This window comes from Mustela erminea, chromosome 18 (assembly GCF_009829155.1).
Source record: "Mustela erminea isolate mMusErm1 chromosome 18, mMusErm1.Pri, whole genome shotgun sequence".
Lineage (NCBI taxonomy): Eukaryota > Metazoa > Chordata > Mammalia > Carnivora > Mustelidae > Mustela > Mustela erminea.
Window position 1 is genome coordinate 54,396,263 of NC_045631.1, and position 24,694 is coordinate 54,420,956.

Genomic DNA, 24,694 nt, shown 5'->3' on the forward strand with positions numbered 1-24,694 from the left:
TACTCTTTACTAGTTTATTGAATTTAAAAAATTGAAGATCCCGCATTTTTTAAAAGGCCTTTTTACATAAAGTAGAATTTCTAATTGACAGATCTGGAAATCAGTCTGAACTGGACAAACTATGGATTCAACACGCAGATGAGATTTCCTCATACCATTACCTCGACATGGATTTGAGACCCACCCTCAAAAGAATCCTATAAAAAATTGCTTCAAAGCCCCTTTGAAATTGCAATAGTGCAGCAAAACCACAAGTAAACAACGGCCTGTTGACCTGTTATTTCAAATATAGACTGAAAAGCCAACAGGCATATTTTTGTGCAATTTTTTAAAACATCGTAAGTTGAAATATCAAATCTGCACAGCGCTGTCCCTTCACAGAAGGCAAGAAACTGCCGGCACATCATGTCGGAGGCCGTCCTCGGTGCTGTAGGCTGTGAAAGTGGGCCTCCTTCAGGGTCTGGTTGATGTGGAAGTAAGGGCCTTGGCACAGTGCAGACTGCTCAGGAACAGGCTGAGGGGTGTTGGGGCCGGACCCGGCAGCCATGTGGCTCAAGCCGCTCTCCGGCCCGCTGGCCCTGTCCGGGCTGTTGATGCTGCTGCTGCTGCTGCTGCTGCTCCCACCACTGTCGCTGCTTGAAGACTGGAAGGAAGAAGAAACAGGACCGCGATTAGGCTGTTTGGTTTCTTAAGAACTTCTGTGGTGTCATTTATAATACCCCGTGTAAGAGCTCCTTCCCGTTGGGTGTGAGGAGCAGCGGCACCAAAATCAGTGGCTTTGCAGCTAGACAAAGTGCGCACACCTACGACACGTCATTGCATCCCTGTGACTGCCTCGTAAGGCTGAGTGGGATTAGGATCCCCCTCACACCCCCGGAAGCGGCAGGGTCCAGGTTCGGGCCTTCGGACTGCAAAGCTCTTCAACTACATCCTAATTCCTTTCACATCTTCTCTACCTGCTTTCATCACTCATTCCAATAATTTCCCAATAATCAAAGGAGGAAGTTCTCCGCCTCCAAGGGAAATGTATCAACCACGGGGACAGGGTTTAAGTGTCATTAACACAACATGGCTTCTGGCCACAAGTTTTAAAAACATCTGAGACAGTTTCCTGGTTCTCATCTCAGGGACACAAAATGGTATTCTCTGAACGCAGAACACCTATCTTGAAAAAGTACAACGTACTTCTTCTAAAGTTACAATGGCAATTCTGCAGTTTGACATATGTGTGCACGAGTGTGCCTTATTTCTTTTTTTTAGTGTAACAAATATGATTTGGTGTCTTAGTTGTCTTGAAGAAACTACTCAGAGATCCCTAAAAACTAGGGTTCTCAAAAGGTAAGGCAATGGTAAGAATCCCTTTCAGAATGATGGTTTATTTTACAATTTAAGTATTGCATTTCAAATAAATGACCGACAGTGCCCTTCCTCCATTCATAACTCGGCCCGGTACTATAGTGGAAAGAATCAATGCATGAGAAAGTTAGGATTCTAGTAATTAATGATCTGGCGCACACTTTTCTTAACTTTGCCCTTTGATCTATCTAATTCGGGCTTCCTTATACAAAGACATTCGTTTTGGAAAGTCTGCATGCAACTCTGTAAAGTCTATATGTAAGACAGACTGGGGAAAAACTGGCCATAGTATTCAAATGGAGGGATTAAGTTGCTTCTTGCTTTCCTGCCCTTTACTGTAAGTCTTACAATGTGGTTATTATGTATCTTTACTATAAAAATAAATATATAAATAATGTTTCCAGATAGATACTTTAAAAGTGATTTTTTAAAATACTAGTTTATCCATTTTTGAGCAAAAGTTGCACCTAACAATATGCACAGAAACATGTCTGAACCAGGAGAGAAAGCAATGTCCCTGAAGGGTATCTGTTCTTACTAAGACGTAAAGGAGAAACACCATGGCCCATAAGTCATCTGGAGCTACTTCACAGCGTACACATCCCATTGCCCACATGTGGTGAAAGACCACCTGTATGTCTTCCACAAAAAACCACAAACGGGAAGAGCACTGTGAAGGGCTGAATGGAGTCAGACGGCAGGATTAGCAGCAGCAGCCGCAATTAAAGACCAGGAGGCCTGGGTGGCCAAGTGGGCTAAGTCGCTGCCTTTGGCCCAGGTCAGGATCTCAAGGTCCTGGGATGGATCCTGCTCAGTGGGGAATCTGCTTCCGCCTCTCCCTCCCCCTCCCAGTGCATGCTTTCTCTCTCAAATAAATAAAAAATCTTCTTAAAAAAATGTACTTAAAGACTTTCGAAGTCAAATACAATTCAAAACCAAAAACTGTCTTCCATAAAAGCTGCTCCTGGGTGCCTGGGTGGCCCAGTTGGTTGAGCGACTGCCTTCAGCTCAGGTCATCATCCTGGAATCGCAGGATGGACACCCCACATCAGGCACCCTGCTCGGCAGGGGGTCTGCTTCTCCCTCTGACCTTCCCCCTCTCATGCTTACTCTCTCTCATTCTCTCTTTCAAATAAATAAATAAAATCTTTAAAAAAAAAAAAAAAAAGGAAAGAAATATTTAAAAAAAAAAAAAAAAGCTTCTCCTAACCCAGAGGGGAGCAGCCCCTGTGTGTGGAGCTCCTGCACCTGGTAAGGTCGGGAACAGTTAACGAGTCAGCTACTACACTAAATATGAAACCCACCGCGCAGAACACTTTGTTTCCTCTTAGTCTGTTTTCTTTACTGTTTTTCGTTACAGGTACTGTCTGAAAATTAAGGCAAGAACTAGAATCAGTTTCTAGTAAGTCAAGTTTCCATCTCAAAATTTACTTCACACTATAATAGCAAAAGTGACACTATTCTGAGAAAGGGTAAAAGTTCTTTAAACAGGTTAGAAAAAATTTCTCTACAATACCATGAAAAGTGAAAAGACATACCTGTGATTTCTAGTCTGTTTTAAAAATCTTGCATAAAAACATGTTTTATACCAACTTTACAAAGACAGGTACACAAATGGTTAACATGGCTTTGTTTATAACGGTGAAAAAGTGAGAATCACCTCCATGTCCAATAACAGAGAAACTGATTATAACACATATATATAAAATATACCCCATGAATTATAGTTGTTAACAATGAAACTCTACTCAGCTATTAACAATAATAGAGGTGTATATATATACCAGGAAAGACATCTCCAACATTTTTTTACAGGTTGCAAAACTGTATGTACAGAATGCCAGCTGGCTTTTTAAATGTTTTTCTTTAGTACAGACATCTACGTACACCAAAAACAGTCTGGAAGGATATATATGCGAGAATATTTAGAATTTGGACCTTCCATTTTTTACAGTATTTTTATTTCCTATAGCTTCTATAAAAAAAGATTTTCTGTGGGAAGCAAATTGGTCATAAGTAAGAGAACTAAATGTTGCTACAAAGCAGATCGGATCTTCAGGTACTTCTAACTTCAAGACGGAGAACTTAAAAAGTACGCTGATGTTGTAAGATTTGCAGAAGACTGTTTTTTTCCTCCTTTAAGAACCTCTAAAACTGCTTCAGTTGTATTCACTTGCATTGAGCGGGCTGATGCTATTTTGGAACTAATAGAAGACGGACTATCTGAACCCAAGAATCAGTGTTAATGGCCTTTACGTGTTATTTTAACCTTTACAAAACGTTACCTACGCACTACGGCCATCAAAGGTAAAACCAAAACATCTCTGCAAAAGACACGTTGGTTCCTATTTTCTACCACTTTCTACCAGCTTTCTACCAGCTTTTAGGAGTATCTCACTCTCTAGGGATGAACCAGGGGTTTTGAAACTGCAGCCAGCATAGGAAAAGAAAACAGAGTGAAACATGAAAAGGGTAACCACTCAGTGAAACTTGTTTTACTGCTCATGAATATATTTAGTGTGTGCTGGGTCACAAAATAAAACACTCCTGTGGGAGAGGGTCAAAGAAGTTGGGAAGTTACTGTCCGTCTGAACAGTCAGTCAGGCCTACTTTATGGGACAAGAGAAAGACCATTATTTTCTCCTAACCCTAAAAAGTAAGCCTCTGTCCACGTTTTAAGATCTGCACAGAAGTTGAACATTTTGTTATAAAACAAAAAAACTTGAGATGGAAAGAGAAACTGTATTTTCCTCACTTAGTGGATCTTTGCAGTATCACATTGCTTGGGAGGGCGCAACCTTTACAGTACACGGTTTTAAAAATTACAGCTGCTAAACTGGGACAGAAAGAGTTACCTCATTACTAATACTGTTCTTAAGAAGTCTTTTATCAGACTTGGGGACTAAGAAAGAGTCGTCGAACTCTCCCCTGCACCTCAGGGAGCCCACTCAGCAGACCACGTGTCCCGGTGGGCGGTTATAAAGCTCCTGCTCTTTCCTCTGGACTTCAGTTTAGGCTTCCTGCTGACATCTGACCCAGGTATTTTCAAGACAGACTGACATCACAAATCGAAAGAGAATTAAGGTCACACTCCGTGAAATAAAAACCATCTACACGTACAAGCACAATAAAGTTAAACTTGTGCCAATTCCAACCAACAGGGTCTCTCTAAATGCACCAAGGCAACTGCTAGTCCGCGGAGAAGATTGCGTGCACAGCGAGGGCTCTAGGTTCGCCTGCGCACTCGTGAACTCCACCAGGCGTCCCTCTAAGTGCGGACGCCAGGGCAGGCGGAGAAGAGAACGACCACGACTCAGCCTGTTCGGGAATCACCCGTGCGCGGTTTTAAAATGTGCACCTGCCAGGGCCCCACGTGGCTCCGGAAAACCTGGCTCGAGCGTGCACAGACTGTTCTGAAGGCCAAGCACTGTCCACACAAATGTCCCCGTGCCTGCTGTGTACAAGATGGCAATTTCACTAGGGCGGCTTAATCATTCAACAGGAATGTGCTGGGCTTGACCGAGATTATGCTGGCAGCCCAGCCATGGAGGACAATCCTCATGTCACCGCTCCAGCGGTGACGGCAATCTAGCAACAGGTGCTGAGAGAACTAGGAGAGCCTCCGTAAAATGAAAAGTACCTGACCCAGGTCTGGAAGATGGGGAAGTGTTGCCGCAAGCAGGCCGTGGCCAACCGAGAGCACAGGAGGAGCAAATCAGAAGGAAGGAATGTCTGGGGAGGGAAAGCTAACAGTGTGGTGTGGTGGGCCACCCCAGGCACAGTCAGTCCGACAAAATATCCAGGAGGGGTTACAGCTCGACGATCAAGCGCCCTGAAGTCTGCACCTAAGACCGGTTCAGAGCTCTGCGCAGAAGGGAGGGCCCCACGCTTCAAGCAGGAAGGCAGGAAGGCAGGCCCACAGCAAAGCAAATCAAAGGGGATGCGTCACAGCCCAAAGGGAGACGGGAGCAAGGAATGAAGGAGACAAGTGAGCTGGCAAGGACTGCTGAATGGGGAGAGCACGGCGAGCCTTGAGGACGGTTCAGGGGCTTTGGGAAGGAAACGGGATCAAGGGAGGGAAGAAGGGGAGGCAGGCGGGACACCAGCCAGCCGGGCTGAAGGGACCGGCCGGCTGCTGGGAAAGGTGGAGCGGAGCCTGCGGGCGGGCTGGGGGTGGCAAGGGGACCCACGAGGAAGGGACAGATACCTCTGTGGGCTCGTGTCCAGGGACACCATGCTGGAGAGACTGTAAGAGAAGGGAGGCGTACGAGGGAGGCTTTCAGGGGCCTTGGCCAGGAGGCAGAGTAGACAAAGAAAAGCGGAGGGCCGCTTCCTCGGCAGAGAGGAGGAGCCCGTGTTAGCCCAGCTCTGCCACAGAGGACAGGGACAGTGACGAGCTCATGGTCTCAGCCCACAGGGCTCGAATTAGACAGCAGAGGTCCAGGACCCTCAGCCTACAAGTAGTTCCATTTTCCCAAGGGGTAAATCAGTTTAAGAGGCAAGCCGTGTGTACCCGAAACAACTCTAAAGACGATCCCCGCTGATAATCTTTAGAAAGGCCTCCAGGCAGGAATATTAATTACCGAGTCCCTCTGCTTCATCAAAGGAGAGCCAGAATATATGTGTCTATTCACTACCTAGAGCTGGATGCTTTTTCTTCCTAATTAGAAAAGCAGACTGGCAGTGTATTTGATTTTCTCTCAAACCCCAGCTTCCCATCCCTTCCAGCTCCCCATTCACTGGTGCTTTTATGTTTATGTGAGCCTCAAAGGACTGAAGAACTCCGGCTCACCACAGGCCCTTCCTAGGGTCACCATCAAGTGCCGCGTAAGTCCGCGGCAGAGGCTGGAGTAAGTGCAAGAGATGACCTTAGCCAAGCCTGTCAGAGCATCCACCGGAAAATTCTGTGCTTCCGAAGCGCCAGCAATTTCAGAGAGCTGCGGGTCTGCTATGCTATCATCAGGGAGGCTGTAAGATTCCAAATGAGTTCAGTGGGCTACTGTTATGTCTGACTACAAGGAATGACAACGCAGGCGGTCACTCTTCTGTGTCCCTGAGGGAGTAGCCTATCCTTTCTATGTCTGTTTCCCTTATAGGCTGAAGCAGAACTGCACGATGTTTTAAGGTCCTTCCTAACTAAAATGTCCTATGATCAATCACTTCACTGTTTTTAAAAACCAACAGGCCAAAAAATAACCCCGACCGGTAGAAAAACACGTACATGTGGGTACATACGCTCATTTCTTTACAAACCAACCACCTCATGCAGCTTTCTATGTTGTGGGCTGAAGCGAAGTATTACTGACCCTGTGAGGAGGTGCACCGTGAGCACGGTTTCTTTAAACATATGCGAAAACCAGACTCATTTTGGAAAGGCCTGTTTCTTCGCTTTGAATAGACCATTTTAGAAGGTAATTTCAGAGTTCTTTTGCTATAGGGGTTTTTTTTTTTTTAAAGATTATTTATTTATTTATTTGAGAGAAGACAGTGAGAGAGAGCCTGAGAGGCGAGAAGGTCAGAGGGAGAAGCTGACTCCCCATGGAGCTGGCAGCCCGATGCGGGACTCGATCCCCAGACTCCGGGACCGTGACCTGAGCCGAAGGCAGTTGCTTAACCAACTGAGCCATCCAGGCGCCCTGCTATAGGGTTTTTAAACAGACACATACCCTAATAGTTTCATCACCAAAAACAGTTCTGTCTCTTAGAAGGCACCTACTACCCTACAACTGACTAAGGAGGAGAATGAGCACAAACTGGGGCACGGTGGGGGGGGACCTCGGTCAGTTAAGTGTCTGTCTTCGGCTCAGCTCATGATCTCAAGGTCCTGGGATAGAGCCCCACGTTGGGCTCTCTGCACAGAGGGGTGTCTGCTTCTCCCTCTGCCCCTCCCCCCTGCTCTCACTCTCTCTGTCAAATAAACAAAAATATTTAAAAAAGAAAGAATGGGCAAAAAACTAAAAGCCTTAAGATACTTTTAAAGAAATTATACTCAATATTCTCATTGTCATCTAAATTCACGCTATTAAAAAAAAATCAGCCGATATTCAGCTAATTCTTAGTAGTTAAGCTAAACGGACTTAGAGAACCCTAATTGTAATGATACACGGGTTCCCTGGTTATTACTTTTCGGTCAGGTCTCCCGTCGTCGCATTAATACCCATGGGATTTTAGGGTTATGACATGAGAACTTTCCCCTTCTAGCAGGGAAAGATAAAGGCAGAGGCTACTCAAGGTAAGCCGCTCCCGTTTTTCCTCCACACTCTCTCACTCCTTCCTTGTTACTCTACAGTGATCTGAAAAATTAAAATGGTCTTGGTAGGTTAAAGATCTTTATAAAAACAACCCCACAAACATTTAAAAATGTTCTGCTTCTAGTTACTCAGGTAGCAGCACCTTTTCCAAGGCATGCACCTTCGTGAAAGAAGCCTCGTTTATGTGGAAACATCTAGGGTAAACTGTAGATAAAGATATTAAAACTGAAAGCAGGGGTACCTGGGTGGCTCAGTGGGTTAAGCAGCTGCCTTCGGCTCAGGTCATGATCTCAGGGTCCTAGGATCGAGTCCCGCATCAGGCTCTCTGCTCAGCAGGGAGCCTGCTTCCCTCTCTCTCTCTCTCTCTGCCTGCCTCTCTGCCTACTTGTGATCTCTCTCTGTCAAATAAATAAATAAATAATTTAAAAAAAAGAAAAACTGAAAGCAAAAAGCATTCCTCTACTACAAATTAAGATAAAATTCAAACCAATAAGACCACCCCTAAGAGAACAAATTTAAATAAAGTTAAATCTTGCTTGTTTTTACCCATTCAAATAATTGTCCAAGATCAGGGAATGTCACTGCCTTTGTACAGGACCCAGCAGGAGACACAAATTGATAAACGATTTCACTTTTTGCTCAATGAAGAGAAAAATGGCCTGACATACATTCATCTCGCACGGTGTTACAGAAAAATCTGTTCCCGTACCAGTAAATTATCTCTCAACTTTAAAACAGCATCCTAAGGCTCACAAGTCATTAAATACAAGTCACTGAAGTTAAGATTAAAGGTCTTCGTTTCCAACACCAATTAAGAGTTTTGAAAAAAACCTTCAGACCCCTATTTCTTCACCTTTTCTAGCTAACGATTTAAAATTGCTTTCAAGCTAATACTGTACCAAATAAATACATAAATACTGTACCAAGTAAATAACATTTACTTGGAAAAATATTTTCCAGCTAAGACAGGAGGAGGAAAATTACCCTTCTCTGTTCCCATGATGTGAGAGAAGTCTAGGACCGAGCTGCCTCTGAATATATTTAGCAAAATCTCTCAGAACTTCCGTCCCGTATTTCGTGCAACAGCACATACCACGGTCAGGAGCAAAGGCACCAGCCAAGCTCTGGGCTCACGGACTCTGCCTCTTATTAGCTGGGTGTCTTTCGGCAAACTACTTTACTTTTCTGTGCCCCAATTTTCCCATCTGAAAAGCAGAGATAATACCGCCTACAAAAATGACAAGAAGAAAATGCACAAGTAGACTAAAAGCTTGTTTCTGTAACGAATCTGGCAAGTCAGTTCACATTCTTCCCCTCCAACAGTATCTAGGGAAAGAGGGACACGCTATCTCCATTTTACAGAGAACTGTGATTTACTTGCGACATAATTCAAACACCTTTTCCCCCAGTACTTGACAATATTATTACATTTAGGAGAAAAATGTAATGTTGGCAATTAATTATAAAAACAACTTTAATTTAATCCTCTCAGAATTAAAGCAAACTCCTTCCAAATGAAAGCTCTTCAAGTCACAAGAAAAAGAATTCTAAAATTACTGGAAGTATTTCAGGAAAGACACAAGAAACAGTCTCTCTTCACTCAGTTAGGCTTAAGGAAACTATCTCACTGGCCCCACCTCAGAATTTAAAAATAACATTTTGGGGGCACCTGGGTGGCTCAGTCGGTTAAGCATCTGCCTTCAGTTCAGGTCATGATCCCAGAGTGCTGGGATCCAGTCCCGCATCGGGCCCTCTGCTCAGCAGGAAGCCTGCTGCTCCCTCCGCTGCCGCTCCCCCTGCCTGTGCTCGCTCACTCTCTCACTCTTGCTCTCTCTCTGACAAATAAATAAAATCTTTAAAAATTAAAAAAATAATAAAAACATTTTCATTAACATTTGATTACGTAAATTTACAAAACTAACAATCCACTAATAATGAATCATTTTATTATTTTCTATTCATATACAATTATCAAAAAGCAGCCAAGTGCCCCTAAACCTGATATTTTTGTGCTATAAACGTAACAATCTATTCCAATGGTGCAGATTCAATTATTCAGGGTTTAACTTTCCATTTTAAAGGTTTTCTCCTGCTTTTTTGCTTCTCTAGCCTTCCCTCGGTTGACTCAGCCTCTCTACTGGTTAATTCCACCCCAGACAAGCACAACACAAGTGGCCACACATTCAAAGCACTGGTGACTGGTCAGTCAACAGGGCTGCAGGGGACGGCCATAACCGTCCACACGGGGTCTACCAGTGAGTTCAGATATGACAACAAATAAAAAATGCCTGCGTGGCCTATTAATTCTAACAAAGGCAGGCTAGTCCATCTTTCAGACTAATGATTACAGAGTGGTTTAGCCGCTCCATTTCTTTGAACAAGTAAGAACAAGACACATGAACCAAAACATTGAAAAACAACAATACATGGTTTGCTTCTGTGATACCAATGCTACAGGTTTTAGACAGGGAGTAAAGACCATTTTCTATAAACAGCAATTAAAACAAAACTACTAAGAGTCTTACTGAAAATACAAGATCAGAAGTGTTTCCTTTTTTTTTAAATGACAATTTATAATCCTGTTCTCAGGCATCACAACCGTAAACAGCACAAATGATCAATACAAAAGAGTTAGACCGACAGTACCTCTGAACTAATGTAAACACCACTTGGCAGGATTTGCACAGAGACACAGGTAAAGGAACACTGATGCGGTCAAAGTAATCCCTGCACACTCTTTTCACAGACTTATAATCCAAAAGAAAAATGGAAACTCAATTGTTGTCACAGTTTTATCACTGGATGCTCAGGGAAGCCTCTAATCTCTGCTTTTCTTTCATCCTCTAATTTGTCACATTAAACAAAAGCTCAACTGCTTTTCTGTTAATCATTTTTCAAAACGTAAGAAAAAGAAAGCAGGAGAGCAGACTTTTAAAAGGGGGACAGGAGTGACAGGACCTCAAATCTGCACACCGAAGGAGCTAATCTGCACTTGTTCATTTACTGGCCCCGAATGTGTACGACCTACACATTAACGGATTTCTTCGCCCCCTGGGGGGAGTAACTCTGGATTTCCCGTAAAGACTGGATGTAGGTCAAATCCTAGTATCGAGAACTAATTAAAGCACAAATTATTTTGGTTGTGCAAAAACTGTGATACGCACAGTTCTGTGATGCACAGAGGTCTGCTCAAAGTTATGAGACTTGGGCTTGGGGATCTCTGCCAGTGAGGAACTTCTCAATAATGGTGATGACTTGTTAAGGGTCACAATTTTGCGGTAACAGAGACGTCATTTGAATGTTAGCCTCCTTGACCCCTGAAGGGCAGCCCTTGAGGTGCACACAGAAACTCTGCCACAGGTGCCACACTGAAGCTCTCTTTTCCGGAAACCAGAACTTCAGGAGCTCTTTCCTTCTCTTCCCACTCACTCCCCTCCACCCTGCCTCCCACAGGAGCTCTTTTAGAACAACATGATAAAAAAGAAGAAGAAAAGCCAAAAAAAAAGCAGTAACACTTAAAAATAGGATTATGTGTGCACAGACGTTATCTACTCTGAATGTTTACACAGTTTCTCATAAAGATATGTGCATGACTGCAACAAAATAAACTTAAGGATAATTAATGGCTCCTAAATTACTAGAAAATAATTGGTTCCTGAAATTCAGCTAGACAGCTCAAAGGTGAGTTTTTTCAAAGGTCCGTGGAACTTCTAACAAGTTCTGTGTGTACTACTATGTGCAGACATACGCCACCTTGCTGGGAAGAAGGTGCACAGCTTCCTCAAAGGGGCCATGACTCAAAAAAAGTTGAAACCACCGCAATCAAGTAAGATGACTTTTATTTATTCAAAGAATAATTTTAATTACAAGAAGAAACTGGGTTATTTAGCTCAAGTCAATGAAAATAGCAGAAATTCTGACCACACTTCCTACCTCTGTGTCCCAGGAATCATGAAAGACAGGATTTCTACTACTCCTTTTGGTCTGGGGAGGAAGATGATGGTCTTCTTCATTGCCATTCCTTCTCCTTTTCCTGAAATTAAATCACAGGGAGGGGAAAAAGAAAAATCCAACAATTCATCTTTTAGACACTTAAAATTGTAAATCATGACAACAAATTTGCCCTCTTTCCTGAGAAAACAGAATTCATCATACGCACTATCCCAACAGGTAAAAAGTTAGAAGTACACCATCGTTAGGCACGAAGAACGAAAATACGAAATAGCAGCAGTTGGGGTGAGCTTAAATGAGTGCAACTGATTTCTAAAAAGAAGCTGGGCGACTTTAAATGCCTCAAGCAGGTGCGGGGGGACGCTAATGACTAAGCTTCCAAATTCCACCCAATTGAGGTTATCTTCCCTCTGCGTTTCCTGAAATCACCATTTCAGGTTACCGCATCTTACTCCCTTCCACAGGACAGTATGTAAGTCAGGAGTGGCTGTCTCTGCCCGCGTACCCCTAAAATCCTCACGAAAATGGTGCTACACAGGGATAGCATCAGAGAGTTGTGCGGTCTCTGATCTGCAGTTTTCTTTCATCCCTGACCCCCCCAGTTATTACGTGCAACAAAAGCTCAGTGCCCCTAAAGCGTTGGATCACTCTTCCCCACCGTCACCGGAAAGGCCGCTCTGGCGCACGGTAACTCCATTATTCTCTCCGCACCACCTAGTACTGTATGTTACGTCACCAGATTATTAGAGTTTGCAGCACAAGCTGCTCGAAATTTTCAGGTTTAAGGAAAATCCACACATTTACCTCAGTGTTCTCAGATGTACAACAGACAAAATGTGTATGTATTCGATGAAAGAATTAAGTGCTCCTGGAAGGATGTCTACGGACCCGTTTAGGAGACAGAAAATAGAAATCAATTAGAGGAGGTATCATTTGAAGGCAAACTGCCCGGAACTGTGCTATCCAATATGGCAGCCACTAGCCACATGAGGTTACTTACATTTAATTTAATATCCAGTTCCTTAGTCACACTAGCTACATTTTCAGTGTTCAAAGGCCACAGGTAGTTAGGGGCAACTGCACTGGATGGCACAGACACAGGGCATTCCCATCACTACAGACAGTGCCACTGGACAGCACTGGCAAGAGGCCAATTTATACAAAGCAGCATAATCTACTATAAGGAAAGCTCTGAAAGATTCAAATTTCTACAGCTAGAGGAAAGACAGCTCTTGGGCAGGTACTGAATTTGAGCAAAGTATTTATTTGAGCACTGAGTATCTTCTATACAGTCGTACACTTTCTATGCCAGTATTGTGGCATGGTAGGGCAGGCCCATAATCCCAAGGTTCTGAGTTGAAGTCTTGATACTGGAGAACATCTAAGTTATCACCCTTAGCTCAACGCCCTGTATCTGGAGACACTCCTGTACTCGGAATACATCTATTGACGAGTGCAGACCCAGCTTAGGCTGGGAACAATACACTGTGAGTGGGTGGTTCTGATCAAGCATTAACCAACCTGCAAAGGGCTCTGGTGACCTCATTCTAAGACTCAGCTGCTTCTAAGATCATCATTTCTGCTCCCTAACCCTTCTCTCAGGTCACTAGATCTTAACCGCACATTACTCTTAAGTATGTGGGGGTTAAAAACTAGGTGAAAAGCAGGTTTGATACTCATTTAAATGGATGTGCTCTTACCACAGATTTGAACCAAATAATTACTACTTTCACCCTAACATGACCAGAGAATCTTTTTGGAAAAGAGATGCAGTGAACAGAACAAGATCCGACAGAATGTCACATGCCACCCCAGGGAAACTCCCCAAAGGCTGGTCCCCAAACTCTTCTCTTACCAATATGCCAGCAGCTGACTGTGCTCTGGGCAGCTGAACCGCTCTAACACTTATGAGCCTGACCCCAACGGCCCAATTTCCTCACTTATAATCCATGGCATATCTTTGCAGTGACAAGAAAATGAACGTCAAGGAGGCTGTCGGACAAAAAGGATGTGAGTACAGAGAGGATGGGCTGGTTCTGCAGATTTAAACTAAACTCTGGGAAAAGTCCCATGAAATATCCCTGCCTCATAATCAGCAGCTTTCTCACGGTACCCCCAATCACCCCTGCAGGAGGCCCTCTCCTTTGGATGGTATGGATAAAGAATGAGCCTCCTGTTCTTCTTTCTCCTTTTTCTAAGCTCTACGTAGATTCCACCCTTGAAACATTCTTCTTTCAACAATATTGTTAATGATTGCCAAGATTACAGTTTCATGTTCAACCGTATCCACAAAGTCAGATTACAGCCTTCCACATTAATGCCACAGACCAGGTTATAATTTTAGCCGCCACCATATAATTGATTATGTTCTCCCCAGGCATCTAGTTACAGATTGTTGTTTAGCATCTGTTACTTTTAAGGATGGCCGATTACATCACCACTCATTTCATTTCTTTCCAGTCTTCTAGTCATCTCCTAGACACTGAGCATAAAAGAAATCTTAAGAGTATGGAGACTAGTGTTTTTCAAACTTTTTTTTTTATATAGCAAGAGAAACCTTTCTATCAGGAAAAAAAAATCATTTAATATATATATGAAATAAAGGACTTGTTTTGGTTAAAGTAGGGGTTTCCTTGATGTACATCTACCCCTCTATGGTTATCTCAGTATATTTTATAACAGTCTGAAAAATGACCATCTCAGACCAACCCCTCATCTTCAAGTTGAGGAAACAGATCCAGGACACTGAACTGACTTGGAGATATTCTGACAACAGGAGCTGGCAGGGCTGGTCCATCACACTTTATGAAACATGGAGTGAAAAGCAGGTAAGAAACCCCTGTCCAAATCACGTGGCTTTTTTTTTAATAGCAATGAAATTACCAGTATAAACATGTTGAGGTTACTTGTGTACTAGATAAAAGGCATCTGCTACCAGTATAAGCCCATTCAGGTTTGCTTACCCAGTGAGAGATAAAAGGAGTATTTCTGTAGGAAATATTTAGACTTTTTCAGATAGGAGACATCACAAGAGACTATCAGAAGTATAAACTGGGTTTGGGAAGGAAAACAAGGACAGTTGGATCTGGCTTACCTTGCCTAAGGAACTTGTTCCTAATTCCAAAAGCAAGTCGGCCCCCAAGTTCAAATCTAGTCCACTCTTACTTTCTATACAAGCAGGCTTTATGCCCCACTCACTATATACCGAAATCAATAATCCAATGCAGATATATGGGCCAACCTAGAGCTTCACTATTGGAGCAAATAACCTCAGGATGCTTTCCTTTAATTAACCATCCTCCAGAGCAAGACCTTTGTGGGAAGACTATCAATTACATTCAGAGCCAATGAAAATATGAACAAGATTCAGCATAATCTACCAAGGCAAACCTATCTTATTCACTTGAGCGAAAGATTGGTGAACCTGGAAAGACTCGAGTAAACCAGCTGAGCTCTCTAAGTGTTTCCTCATCAGAAAAGGGACAGTGTTGGACTTGGGGATCTATAGGTTTTTCACTTCAAATTCCACCATGAGGGATTTTTCTAATTCGAAGTAAAGTTGCTACTCTTCATTTGGGGTACCCAATCCCAACTTTCTCCTCCCCACCCCCTTACAGGAGGAAACGAGAAAAGAAAGCAAGCAGGCAGCTTGATTCGACTCTATTCTGCACACGGCAAGCAAGAACAGCACCCCTAGGTGAAGACGAGGGTCCTGAGGCCACGCTTCGTGGAAAGTAGAGCATCGCGATACAAGCCCTACCTCCCGCCTTCGGAGTCAAACGGCTCCGTATCCAAACAGTTTAGAATCCTGCCTGTCAATGCCCCAAGTCACTTTGGTCGTCCGCCCTTCCATGTTCACAACCGTCCGAGGGCACAAATTCTTCCACCTAGCCCCATCCTTCCCTGCTGCAGAGTTCAACCCAATCCTTTCTGACCTTGGGGAGACGGCAGCTCCCCGCCACTGCCCCTCAAAGACGTCCTAGGGACTCCCTCTCAAAGATCAGACATTCCTCCCATCCCCCCACCCTCCTAAATTTAGGACAGGGAAGCTTTAGGGCCACTGTCTCTCTTCCGGGACCGTTCAGACTGCATTCCAAGTAGGGAAAAAAAGACGGGGTACGGGTGGGGGGAGACGCGGACCCAGCGAGTCACTCCTCCCAGCACCTCAGGGACCAGGTACTTGCGCATCCCTCTCCCTCTTCCCCCGGGGCCGCAGAGCACCCAAAAGAAAACCCCCAGGGCCCACGCTTGCTCGGACCCCCGCTTCGCGCGCCCTTTTGGCTCCAGCCCCGCCGAGGGGTTGGGAACGAAGGGGGTCTCTGTGGTCTCACCTGGGGCGGAGGCGCTCGCTCATGGCAGCCGGTGGAGGGGAGCGACGCGGCGCGGCTCCGCGAGAAGAGGGAACAGAGGGTGTTGTGTTCTGGCGGCCGCCACGCCCACCCCCTCGGGCCTTGGCTCTAGCCGCGGCGCGGGTGGACGCTGCCGGCGGTGAGTACCCCTCGGTGGGACCCGTACCACCGCTACTTCCGGCGTCTGCTCCGCGCCCCCCCATGTCGCAGCTGCCGTGGTACCGCCCTCTCGCGGCTGCGCAGTGGCGCGACGCGGCCGCGCCGACCGGTAACCCCGCCCACGGGAAGAGGCGGGCTCGGAGTGGGGAGGAGCGACTGGGAGCTTCTGGGAGAGAGGACCTCAGGAGAGGCGGCCTAAGCTTTTGCCTGTTCGCAGCCGACCGGGGAACGGCATAAAAGTCCAGCCAGGTTTGAATTAACTTAAATTATGGCATCATAATACGAAACAAGTTTTTGAGTTAGGCCCCTGTGTGGTAACAGTTTTTTAAAAACACAGCTGAGCAGCATCAGGCAGTGGTGCAGACGGGCTGCGGGGGGGGTGCCTGCCCAGGAGTTGGGAAGCCGCTCGAGGGGCTGCGCCGGGGGGCTTGTCGCGGGGGCTTCCGGAACTTCCTCGCCTGGCGAGGTGAGGATGCTGCTCTGGGTCAGTTGCGGCCAGTTGTGCTGTGTCCGGTGGTTCACGCCGTGGGTCAGAGATGGGGGGGAGGGAGGAGAGGGAGTTGATCGGACGGCGGGCCAGCCGTGGGGGGGGGGAGCTTCCCGGGGCGGCAGGACGAGCCCCCTTCAGCATCCGCGCGGTTCCGGAGTCTCCGGTTGGGGCCGCTGGGGAGGAGGGCCCCGCCCACTCAGCGGGACGCTGCGGCTCCGCTTCCGGAAAAAGTGCGGGAGCCGGGAGGAGGGCGGGCCGGGTACCGCGGCCGCGGCGGGGTAGGGGTTGGGGGAGGGCGTTTGGCAGGAGTCCCACGGGGCCTGCGCGGCGGAGGCGGGCGCGGCCTTAACTGTTTGCTTCCCGGAGCACCGAGGGGACCTGCCCTGCCGATCACGCGGTTAGATTGTATTTGGCCCAGTGCCGCGCCACAGCCATTCGCTGGGTGTGCTAACGAGTTACGTTTCTGATTGTGTCTCGCGCAGGCTGACAATTCAAACCGAGTTTGTTCTGCCGGACTCGGGGACTGCGATCGTGAGGCATGGAGAGCCGGGAGAAACAGCCCCCACATTAGCATCCTTCTGGAGAAGCTCCAGTCAGTAAGTAGTCACCCAGCCACGGTGGGACGTTACCACGTGAGGGTGCAGGATCTTTCCAGTAGGTTTAAGGGTAGTGGAGGAGTGTCGAGGCAGACACTTGCAAGAGGTCCCTAGCCCCTTCCAAAGTTATCAGTCCAAGGCCCGTGGACTGGCTTCAGTTGTGGGTATTTACTTTTGATTATATTGTCAAGGGGGTACCTCCAAAGTAAGAATAATTGAAGCTCTTTGGCTGCAAACAGTTTTGTTTTGCCCGAGTTTGTATAGGATCCTAAATGGATTGGCCAGGATTCTGTGTATCTGTTTTGTGTGAATGGTTTCAGTCTCCGTGTTCAGTGGTCAGGTCTTCACAGCCATAGTCATCCGTGATAATAGCGTTTGCGTGTTTACGTCCAGAAAAGGAATTCATTCAACAACGGTAATGTGCCAGGCTTAGTGCTCAAAGAGGTACAAATGATACATGGTATTGTTTTTTTCCCTGTTTTTATGTGGCATGAATATCACAAAGATTTCATGCTGAATGAATTTGCCGGTTGTCCATTGTACTGCAGACTGTAAATTAAAAATGAGGACTGTGTCCCCACCACGTGTATATATCATTTGTGCATGGTAAACACTTTTACATAAACGTGTATGTGTGTATACATATGTTACCAGTACGGTGTTAGAGCTTCTTTTCTCATGCTGAAATGATGGAAAGCCTAACATTTTTTTGTTGCACCGTAGTAGATCTTCCATATACCACTTCGAAAACCATGATTCTAAGCAGCAGCCTTCAGATGGTGGCCCGAATTTTTACTCTTCGCCATTCTTTCCTTAAGTGATGTGTTTAAGGGATTTTAACAGTTTCTTTACACTCACGTAGTAACCAGTTGACTTGCTGTAACCTTAAACAGCAAACATTTTAATCTGATTGGTATTTTGAAGATTTTATTTATTTAAGGGGGGAGAGAGAGCACAAGCAGGGGGAGGGCCAAAGAGAGAAGCAGACTCCCTGCTAAGCAGGGAGCCCCACATGGGACTGGATCCCAGGATCCTGGGATCATGACCTGAGCTGAAGGCAGATGCTTAGCCGACTGAGCAACCCAGGCGCCTCTCTGACCTGTATCTTGTACAACTTTTTCTTCCATTAATTTAACCATTAATATTTTAGATTTAAGTCTTTTGGCTTTCCTCATCTACTAATTAGGGTTATGGAAAACCACTTTGGTTGGTTTTTTTTTTTTTACCAACAGTTGATTCTTGGAAGACTTTAAGAAATGTAAAATGTCAAACAGAAGTGAAGCCAACGATATTTATCTTAAAAGCAACCATGTTTTCTACTTCTGTAAGGAAAAGAATAAGCCAAAACACATTTTTTAAAACTTCCTTCAACCTAGGTTCTTCCAAATGAAAGGTACACACCTAAATGAAATGTTAGTAATTTACCAGCTATATGCCCCTCATAATCTCCCATTTGCGTTTTTCAGGAATAGGAGAGTGATACTCATCCAGGATGGAAGTGTGTCCTTACTGTAAAAAGCCATTTAAACGATTAAAATCCCACTTGCCATATTGTAAGATGATAGGACCAGTTGTACCTGCTGATCAGAAAGCTTGTCAGTCCAAGCCAGCTCTACACGCTAAAAAAATGAAAGGGCCAATCGCCGACTTAAATAACACTAAAGAGAGAAAGTTGGAGATGGCGAGTAAGAAGAGAAATACCAGCTTGGTAAAGGACAAACCAGAACGGGCAACGAAGTCTCTTCCACTCCTGGCTGTTGGTTTGGAAAGATCAAGTAATACAAAGGCAAATAAAGACGTCCAGAATCAAGGTCAGAGCTCTATCAAAACACTAAAAAATACTGAACCAAAGATAACTTTCCAGGGAGAAGCGAAGGGTCGGTTTCACGCATCAGAGAACACCACTCCTAGGAGAGAACTTGCCAAATATTTGCCTACATCAGGGGAAGGTAGAAGTAACCTTTCAGAAACTGAAACATCTTTACCTCTTGGCCCAGTACAACCTTCTTCATCAAATCAAGATAGAAAACACTCTTCTGCCTTACCCAATGATGTACAGATCACTTCTACTAATTTCAGATTGGACAAAATTGATCCCCTAAGATGGAAGCGTCTAGTAAATTTACCAGATAAACCTCATCACAGTTCTCCCATGAATCTCAGTTATGGAGTTGAAGGAGTAAGAACATCATTGTCAAACAACGAGAGACAGTCTAAGGCCAGGGACCACCTCTCAGAAGTCTCTTCTGATGTTAGAGACTCTGAGACTCAAGAAAAGAACACGGAATCACAATTTTTAAATTTTAAAGTTAGCCCAGTAGGTGACATCCAAGTCAGGGAGAACCAGGGAAAAGGACTGTACCTTGGAACAGAGGCACACGGCAGCAGAGGAAATGCAGAGAAAAGTCTGTCTGTAGCAGAAATCCCGGAATGGGCTTCTGTGAACGGTGATGCAAAGAACATCAGTAGTGATGATTCAGCCACAGAGAAGAAAGGTCCACACGAAGATCCCAGTTTAAATTTGTTCACTCCAAGAGAGACGGCCTGCAGTGAGCTGCTTTCTGTGTCACAGCCACATAATCAAAGCCTTGCTTCTCTGGCTGTCAGATTTTTCCAAGAAGAGAAAGCAGGAGCCTCCCATCCTCACCGAGTCCCTGATGTGGAGGCGTTAACAGAGAGTGGTGAAGGAGCTTCTCTGCAGCCCAGCTCTGGCCGTGGGCCCCCAGTGTCCCACCTGGGCTGCCAGCAAACCTTACATTCAGTCCTGCCTCACGCCTCTTACAGCCCCTTCCGTCAGATTGGCATTGCTGATAGGAAGACCCTTTCAAGCTCCCTGGGCCTGGAGTGGTTTCCAGAGCTCTATCCTGGTTATCTTGGACTAGGAGTATTGCCAGGGAAGCCCCAGTATTGGAATGCAGTGGCCCAAAAGCCTCAGCTCACCAGTCCCCAGGGGGAAAGACTCTCAAAAGGTAAATGTGTGCAATTTCATGGGCCAGCCAGCCCATCCATACAGCTCTGTGCCTTTTGAATTAATAAGGTTCAGAATACTCCTGTTTTTGCTCATTTGACTTTTTTATCTAGGCACTCCAGTGTACCAGACTTAGAGTTGTTCTGAAAACATCAATTCTTGCCGCAGAATTAGTACCAGTGGTTTACCATTCTCCCTTGCCCTCCACGCAGAGTTGAAGGTCGGACTCGGCCAGGTCTAGGCCAGGTCAGCCAGTGACATTGATCACTTGCATTTCCGCTGCAGGAGGGGGTGGGGGCTTGGCCGGGGGATGTTGGGCAGCTGTTCAGGCTGTCTTGAGAGATCCAATAAGGAGTCGTGGAAAGAGATGGACAGGCTGTGAGGCCATCTCCTCAGAAGCCCTCCGGAAGCTCCTTGCCAGGGCCTAGAATGGGTCAAGTCAGGAATTCCCTGGAATTTCAGGGAATCCTTCATTTCTCCTGCACAACTTGACCTTCAGTTATTGGACTATCTCTAGTTAACGGTACATAAAGTTTCTTCATTTTCCTCACCAGGAAGCTTTAGAATTTTCTCTTTTAAGGTTTTCTAGAAGCACATTAGTTTAATGTAGCATTTAGATCTCCTGTGTGTGTGTGTGTGTGTGTGTGTGTGTATAGCATTTACTGATACTTTTAGCTTCAACAGGAGACCTGTAGCAACTCAGTAGCTTTGCACCTGAAAAACTTGTAACATCTCTTCTTAAAAGGGACATATTTTCTCTTTCTGGTATATTTTATAAATTATATATTCACTAAACCCCAAGTCATCTGGTCTGACAACAAGCATTTTTTTTCTGGTACGGTAATTAATTTTTTCTAAAGCTTTCAAAACAGAAGTGTAGTGACTGGACAGTGTTGCTAGCTACAGGTACATCATCGACTGCTTTAGTGGTTACTGGTTTTCCTACAAACAGACCTAACCTCTAGGCCCTCTTTACAGACTTGTAGTCTGTCTCAAGGTCAAAGTTGGGGCCCGCAGCCCTTTCCCCATGCTGACCTAGAATTACTATTAACATCTGTGTTGCTTTGTTTTCAGAGTGCTTCCATTTTCTTATTTCAGTGTCACCGCCCTGAGAGGTGGGCAGTGATTTTTCTGTGTTTGGCAGGTGAAGAAACAGTCAGAGAGGAGAAGTGATTGGTTCAAGGTCATGTTGCTAGTAGATGGTAAAGCAGCAGGTAGAACAGACTCTTCTTGTTCTTTCCACTAAACCGCCTTGCAGAAAGTGCACCCTAACTAGAAACATAGGTGGTTGTCAGATCTGTTTCTCTGAGGTTTGCAGTGGCCCGTGCGAATCTCTCTGGCAAGCGGGACTTACTTATTTCCTGTACTACCTTTGATAGTGCTGAGGAGTGTCTCTGATACAGGCACTTTTCATTTCAGAGGGAAAAGGGAGGGGACTCATGTTGGTCGGGGGATGACTGTATCAGACACCGCTTGGTATGTTGCATTATTACCTCGTTCAGCCCTCACGACGACTCAGATGACTGTCGCTGAAGGCCCTGTCCCACTTTATCGGTGAGGAATCTGAGCCCCGAAAGTGTCAAGTGACGTGCCCATGTTCATACAGTGAGTGGCGGTCAAAGAGAGAATCCGAAGTAGGCTCCATGCTGAAATCAAGAGTCAGACGCTTAACCCACTGAGCTGCCCAGGCACCCGGGTTCTAAGTGCTTCTGTTCTCTTTCATTGGTCACGGTCTGCAGTACTGGGCATAGCTCAGCAGACTGATCGTTCTGAGGACACCACAGAGTTGGTGTTAGGATCCGTAATCAAAGGATTATGGATCACCTCTGTGTAAGAGATGGCCCTGACCGGTCAGTTTGATTCTCGATGCTTGGCGCGAAATAAAGCTTTGCTTGACCTTTGCTTTGTATCGGTCTCGCTCCTTTGATTACGGACCCTAAGATCTAGGTCCTTGGGTCCCGCACTTGGACGACTGACAGTTGGACCTCATCCCCAGAGACTGATCCTGGAATAAAGTCTAAGAATCCTGTTTTCAAATGGTGTTTCTGCAGAGCAGCCAAGCTTTAAAGTACCATTGGTATTGGGGGGCTGCCAGAGCAGGGAGCCCCAGACCCAGCACAGGGGATGGGGTGTGGACAGATGGGGGTAGGGTAGGGTAGGGGGTGGTTTGGAAAAAACACAGTTCATTGAACTACAGAACGCAAAACTTGGCTGGTGGGGATAGCAGAAGGTAAAATGAGGAAACCTGGGGCGCCTGGGTAGCTCAGTCGGTTAAGCGTCTGCCTTCAGCTCTGGTCATGATCCCAGGGTCCTGGGATTGAGCCCTGCATCGGGTTTCTTACTCCATGGAGAGCCTGCTTCCCCCTTTCCCTCTGCCTGCTGCACCTCCTGCTTGTGTTTTCTAATGAATAAATGTTTTTAAAAGAATGAGGAAACCTTACAGGATCATGGGTTTGAGGGTTTTTTGATTTTTGTTGTTTTTAAGATTTATTTATTTTAGAGAGAGAGTCTCAAGCTGAGTGCAGAGCCCCCTGCAGAGCTTGATCCCACAACCCTAAGATCACAACCTGAGCCAAAACCGAGACTCTGACGCTTAACTGACTGCGCCACCCAGGTGCCCTGGGTCATGGGGTTTTAAAGGCCATTCTCTCATCATCCAGTAGCATTGCCCTGGTGAGATATTTGAGATGGGGCATATGTGGGGAAGCAGCTGAGCAGGGCAGTAGCACAAGCCAGGATGAGGTCAGCTGGTAGCCAGAGGAGGCCGTGAGAGGGGAGGTTTTACAATAGCCAGAGAGGCATGAGAGGTGAGGCAGTCACATTTCTGGAGTTCCAGCCAAGCCGGAGGGGTGATAAGAAGTGTTAGAGGTACACAAGGTAGGGACGGCTCCAGCATTTCTATGAGAGAGCGGAGCCATTGTTGCTAGGTTTGGGACGTAAGGATGTCAGCACTGGCAGGTCGAGGACAACATCTAGAGGAGATGGCCATGGGTGTTAGCAGTTCCTGGGCTCGCAACCCAGCCAAAAGGGATGGAGATCAGAGCTCAGGGTCCCTGAGTAGTGGGAAGGATGACACTGGAGACGGTCTAACGGGACTCCTGTGGGTTCTGAGCTGTCCCCTCCTGGGCCCTGGGCTTTTTCATACCCACTGTGAACGCTTAATGAAGGAGGCTTCTGGTTGGAGAAGGAACAGTCGGGGGGCCACCCCTGTTCTGACACGGCAGGGGAAGTGGTTCTACAATTGGAATTAACACAGAAGTGTCTCTTCCCATCTTTTCCAAGAATGGGTCATGTCATCCTTTATTTTAAGGATTTTTAGTCTTCACCTTGCAAAATAATTCTTTCGGTGTAACTTCTTGGAAGTCAGTATGGCTTTTCTCCTTGTTCCTTAACGTAACAAGTATTTGGATAGCATTTTTACATCCGTAGCAACTTTTACCTCATCTGCTAAACTTGTCGTAAATATCTGCTTCATTTATCCTTTATCCTGATGAACCCCACCAAGACCAGAGGACCAGCAACAGTAGAGATACCCTGCCTGTCATTAAACAGAAAAACAGGTGCCGGGAAGCTGTAAATAGACAGCCTTACAGCCTGCTTTCTGGTTCTGCATTTTTGGTTGAACAGAAGTGAGAAACGGCTGGTCAGTGGTAGCAGTGGGCGAATAGGGCACACGTGTTGAGTCTAGTACATTGAGTGACGGGGAGCAGTAGGCCCTGTAATAGTGGAAAGTTCTGCTCAGATGTTTGGCAGCCGGTGGGAAATGTAGACCGTTCATTGCCCAGAGCACGTGTACTGGACCGGCTGCGCAGTCCGCTCATCAGATCAAAAACGTCTGCGGGTCCTGATCCCAGGGGCTGCAGCCTGGCCCTGGGAGGCGCGGGCACGGAGTGTCGGGAAAGAGCCTGAATCCTGGTGAACGATCACAGTGCCTTCTGTTTGGAACCGTAGTTCCTTTGTGGGAGAGAAGCTCGACCGCTCTCAGGAGTTTGGAGCCCCCGACCAGACTTGCATCCTCCAACTTGTCTCTGATGCGGCTCTTGGGAGCTGTCCAGAAAGGTGAGCTGGAGTCACAGGCTGCTGGGTTGTGTTGCTGGTTCCAGGCATTTGGAGAAGTTTCTCTTACTGTAGCCATGGCTGGTACAGCAGCGCGAAGGGAAACAGATAAAGAGACGAGTGCGCAGGCTTCCTTCTCTCCTCTTGGTCGGTTTCTGCCCCAGCAGCGGACGTAATCGAGAGCAGCACACCTGGCAGAGTAGCAGCTGCCACTTACGGATTAGAGCTGGTTTCTGTACTGCCCCCCCCCCCGCACCCCCGTCACCTACCCTCCTCTGTCCCTTGCCCACCTCGATCGTCCCAGAGCCAGGAGGACCCTGTGCCTGGAGTGAACCAATCATAGTAATCTCCACTCAAGATTTCGACCAAACTCTCAAAGCAGCAGTAACTAAATATTAAAATTGAAGGTCTTCCAGATTTGAGCCTTTTCATCTGTTTAAAAAATTACCCCTGGCCGGGGGGATATGTAAACGCTGCGCATTACAAGCCCCACGCCCATGCTGACTGGGAGAACTTGA

General features: G+C 46.0%; 2 protein-coding genes across 11 annotated transcripts in view; one reads left to right on the forward strand and one right to left on the reverse strand.

Moving 5' to 3' along the window:
* Positions 1-16,214, reverse strand: FAM104A (family with sequence similarity 104 member A). 3 transcript variants are annotated; one of them, XM_032319563.1, is made up of 4 exons: positions 15,890-16,214; positions 11,541-11,640; positions 2,661-2,723; positions 1-643 (listed from the first exon to the last, which is right to left on the reverse strand). In XM_032319563.1, the coding sequence occupies exons 1-4, from the start codon at positions 16,108-16,110 to the stop codon at positions 404-406; spliced, it is 624 nt and encodes a 207-aa protein (XP_032175454.1). In that variant the 5' UTR covers positions 16,111-16,214; the 3' UTR covers positions 1-403. The 3 variants fall into 3 exon arrangements, with proteins under 3 accessions (XP_032175454.1, XP_032175455.1, XP_032175456.1); XM_032319564.1 differs by lacking the exon at positions 2,661-2,723 and having other exon boundaries at positions 15,890-16,201; XM_032319565.1 differs by lacking the exon at positions 2,661-2,723 and having other exon boundaries at positions 553-643; positions 11,541-11,558.
* Positions 16,211-24,694, forward strand: part of C18H17orf80 (chromosome 18 C17orf80 homolog) — a 10,394-nt gene continuing 1,910 nt past the window's right edge. For 2 of the 8 annotated variants that reach the window (XM_032319533.1, XM_032319535.1), the window contains exons 1-3: positions 16,452-16,532; positions 17,039-17,152; positions 18,619-20,121. In XM_032319533.1, coding sequence (XP_032175424.1) covers positions 18,645-20,121 — 1,477 coding nt within the window. In that variant the 5' untranslated portion in view covers positions 16,452-16,532; positions 17,039-17,152; positions 18,619-18,644. The other 6 variants (XM_032319531.1, XM_032319527.1, XM_032319529.1 and 3 more) reach the window with 6 other exon arrangements.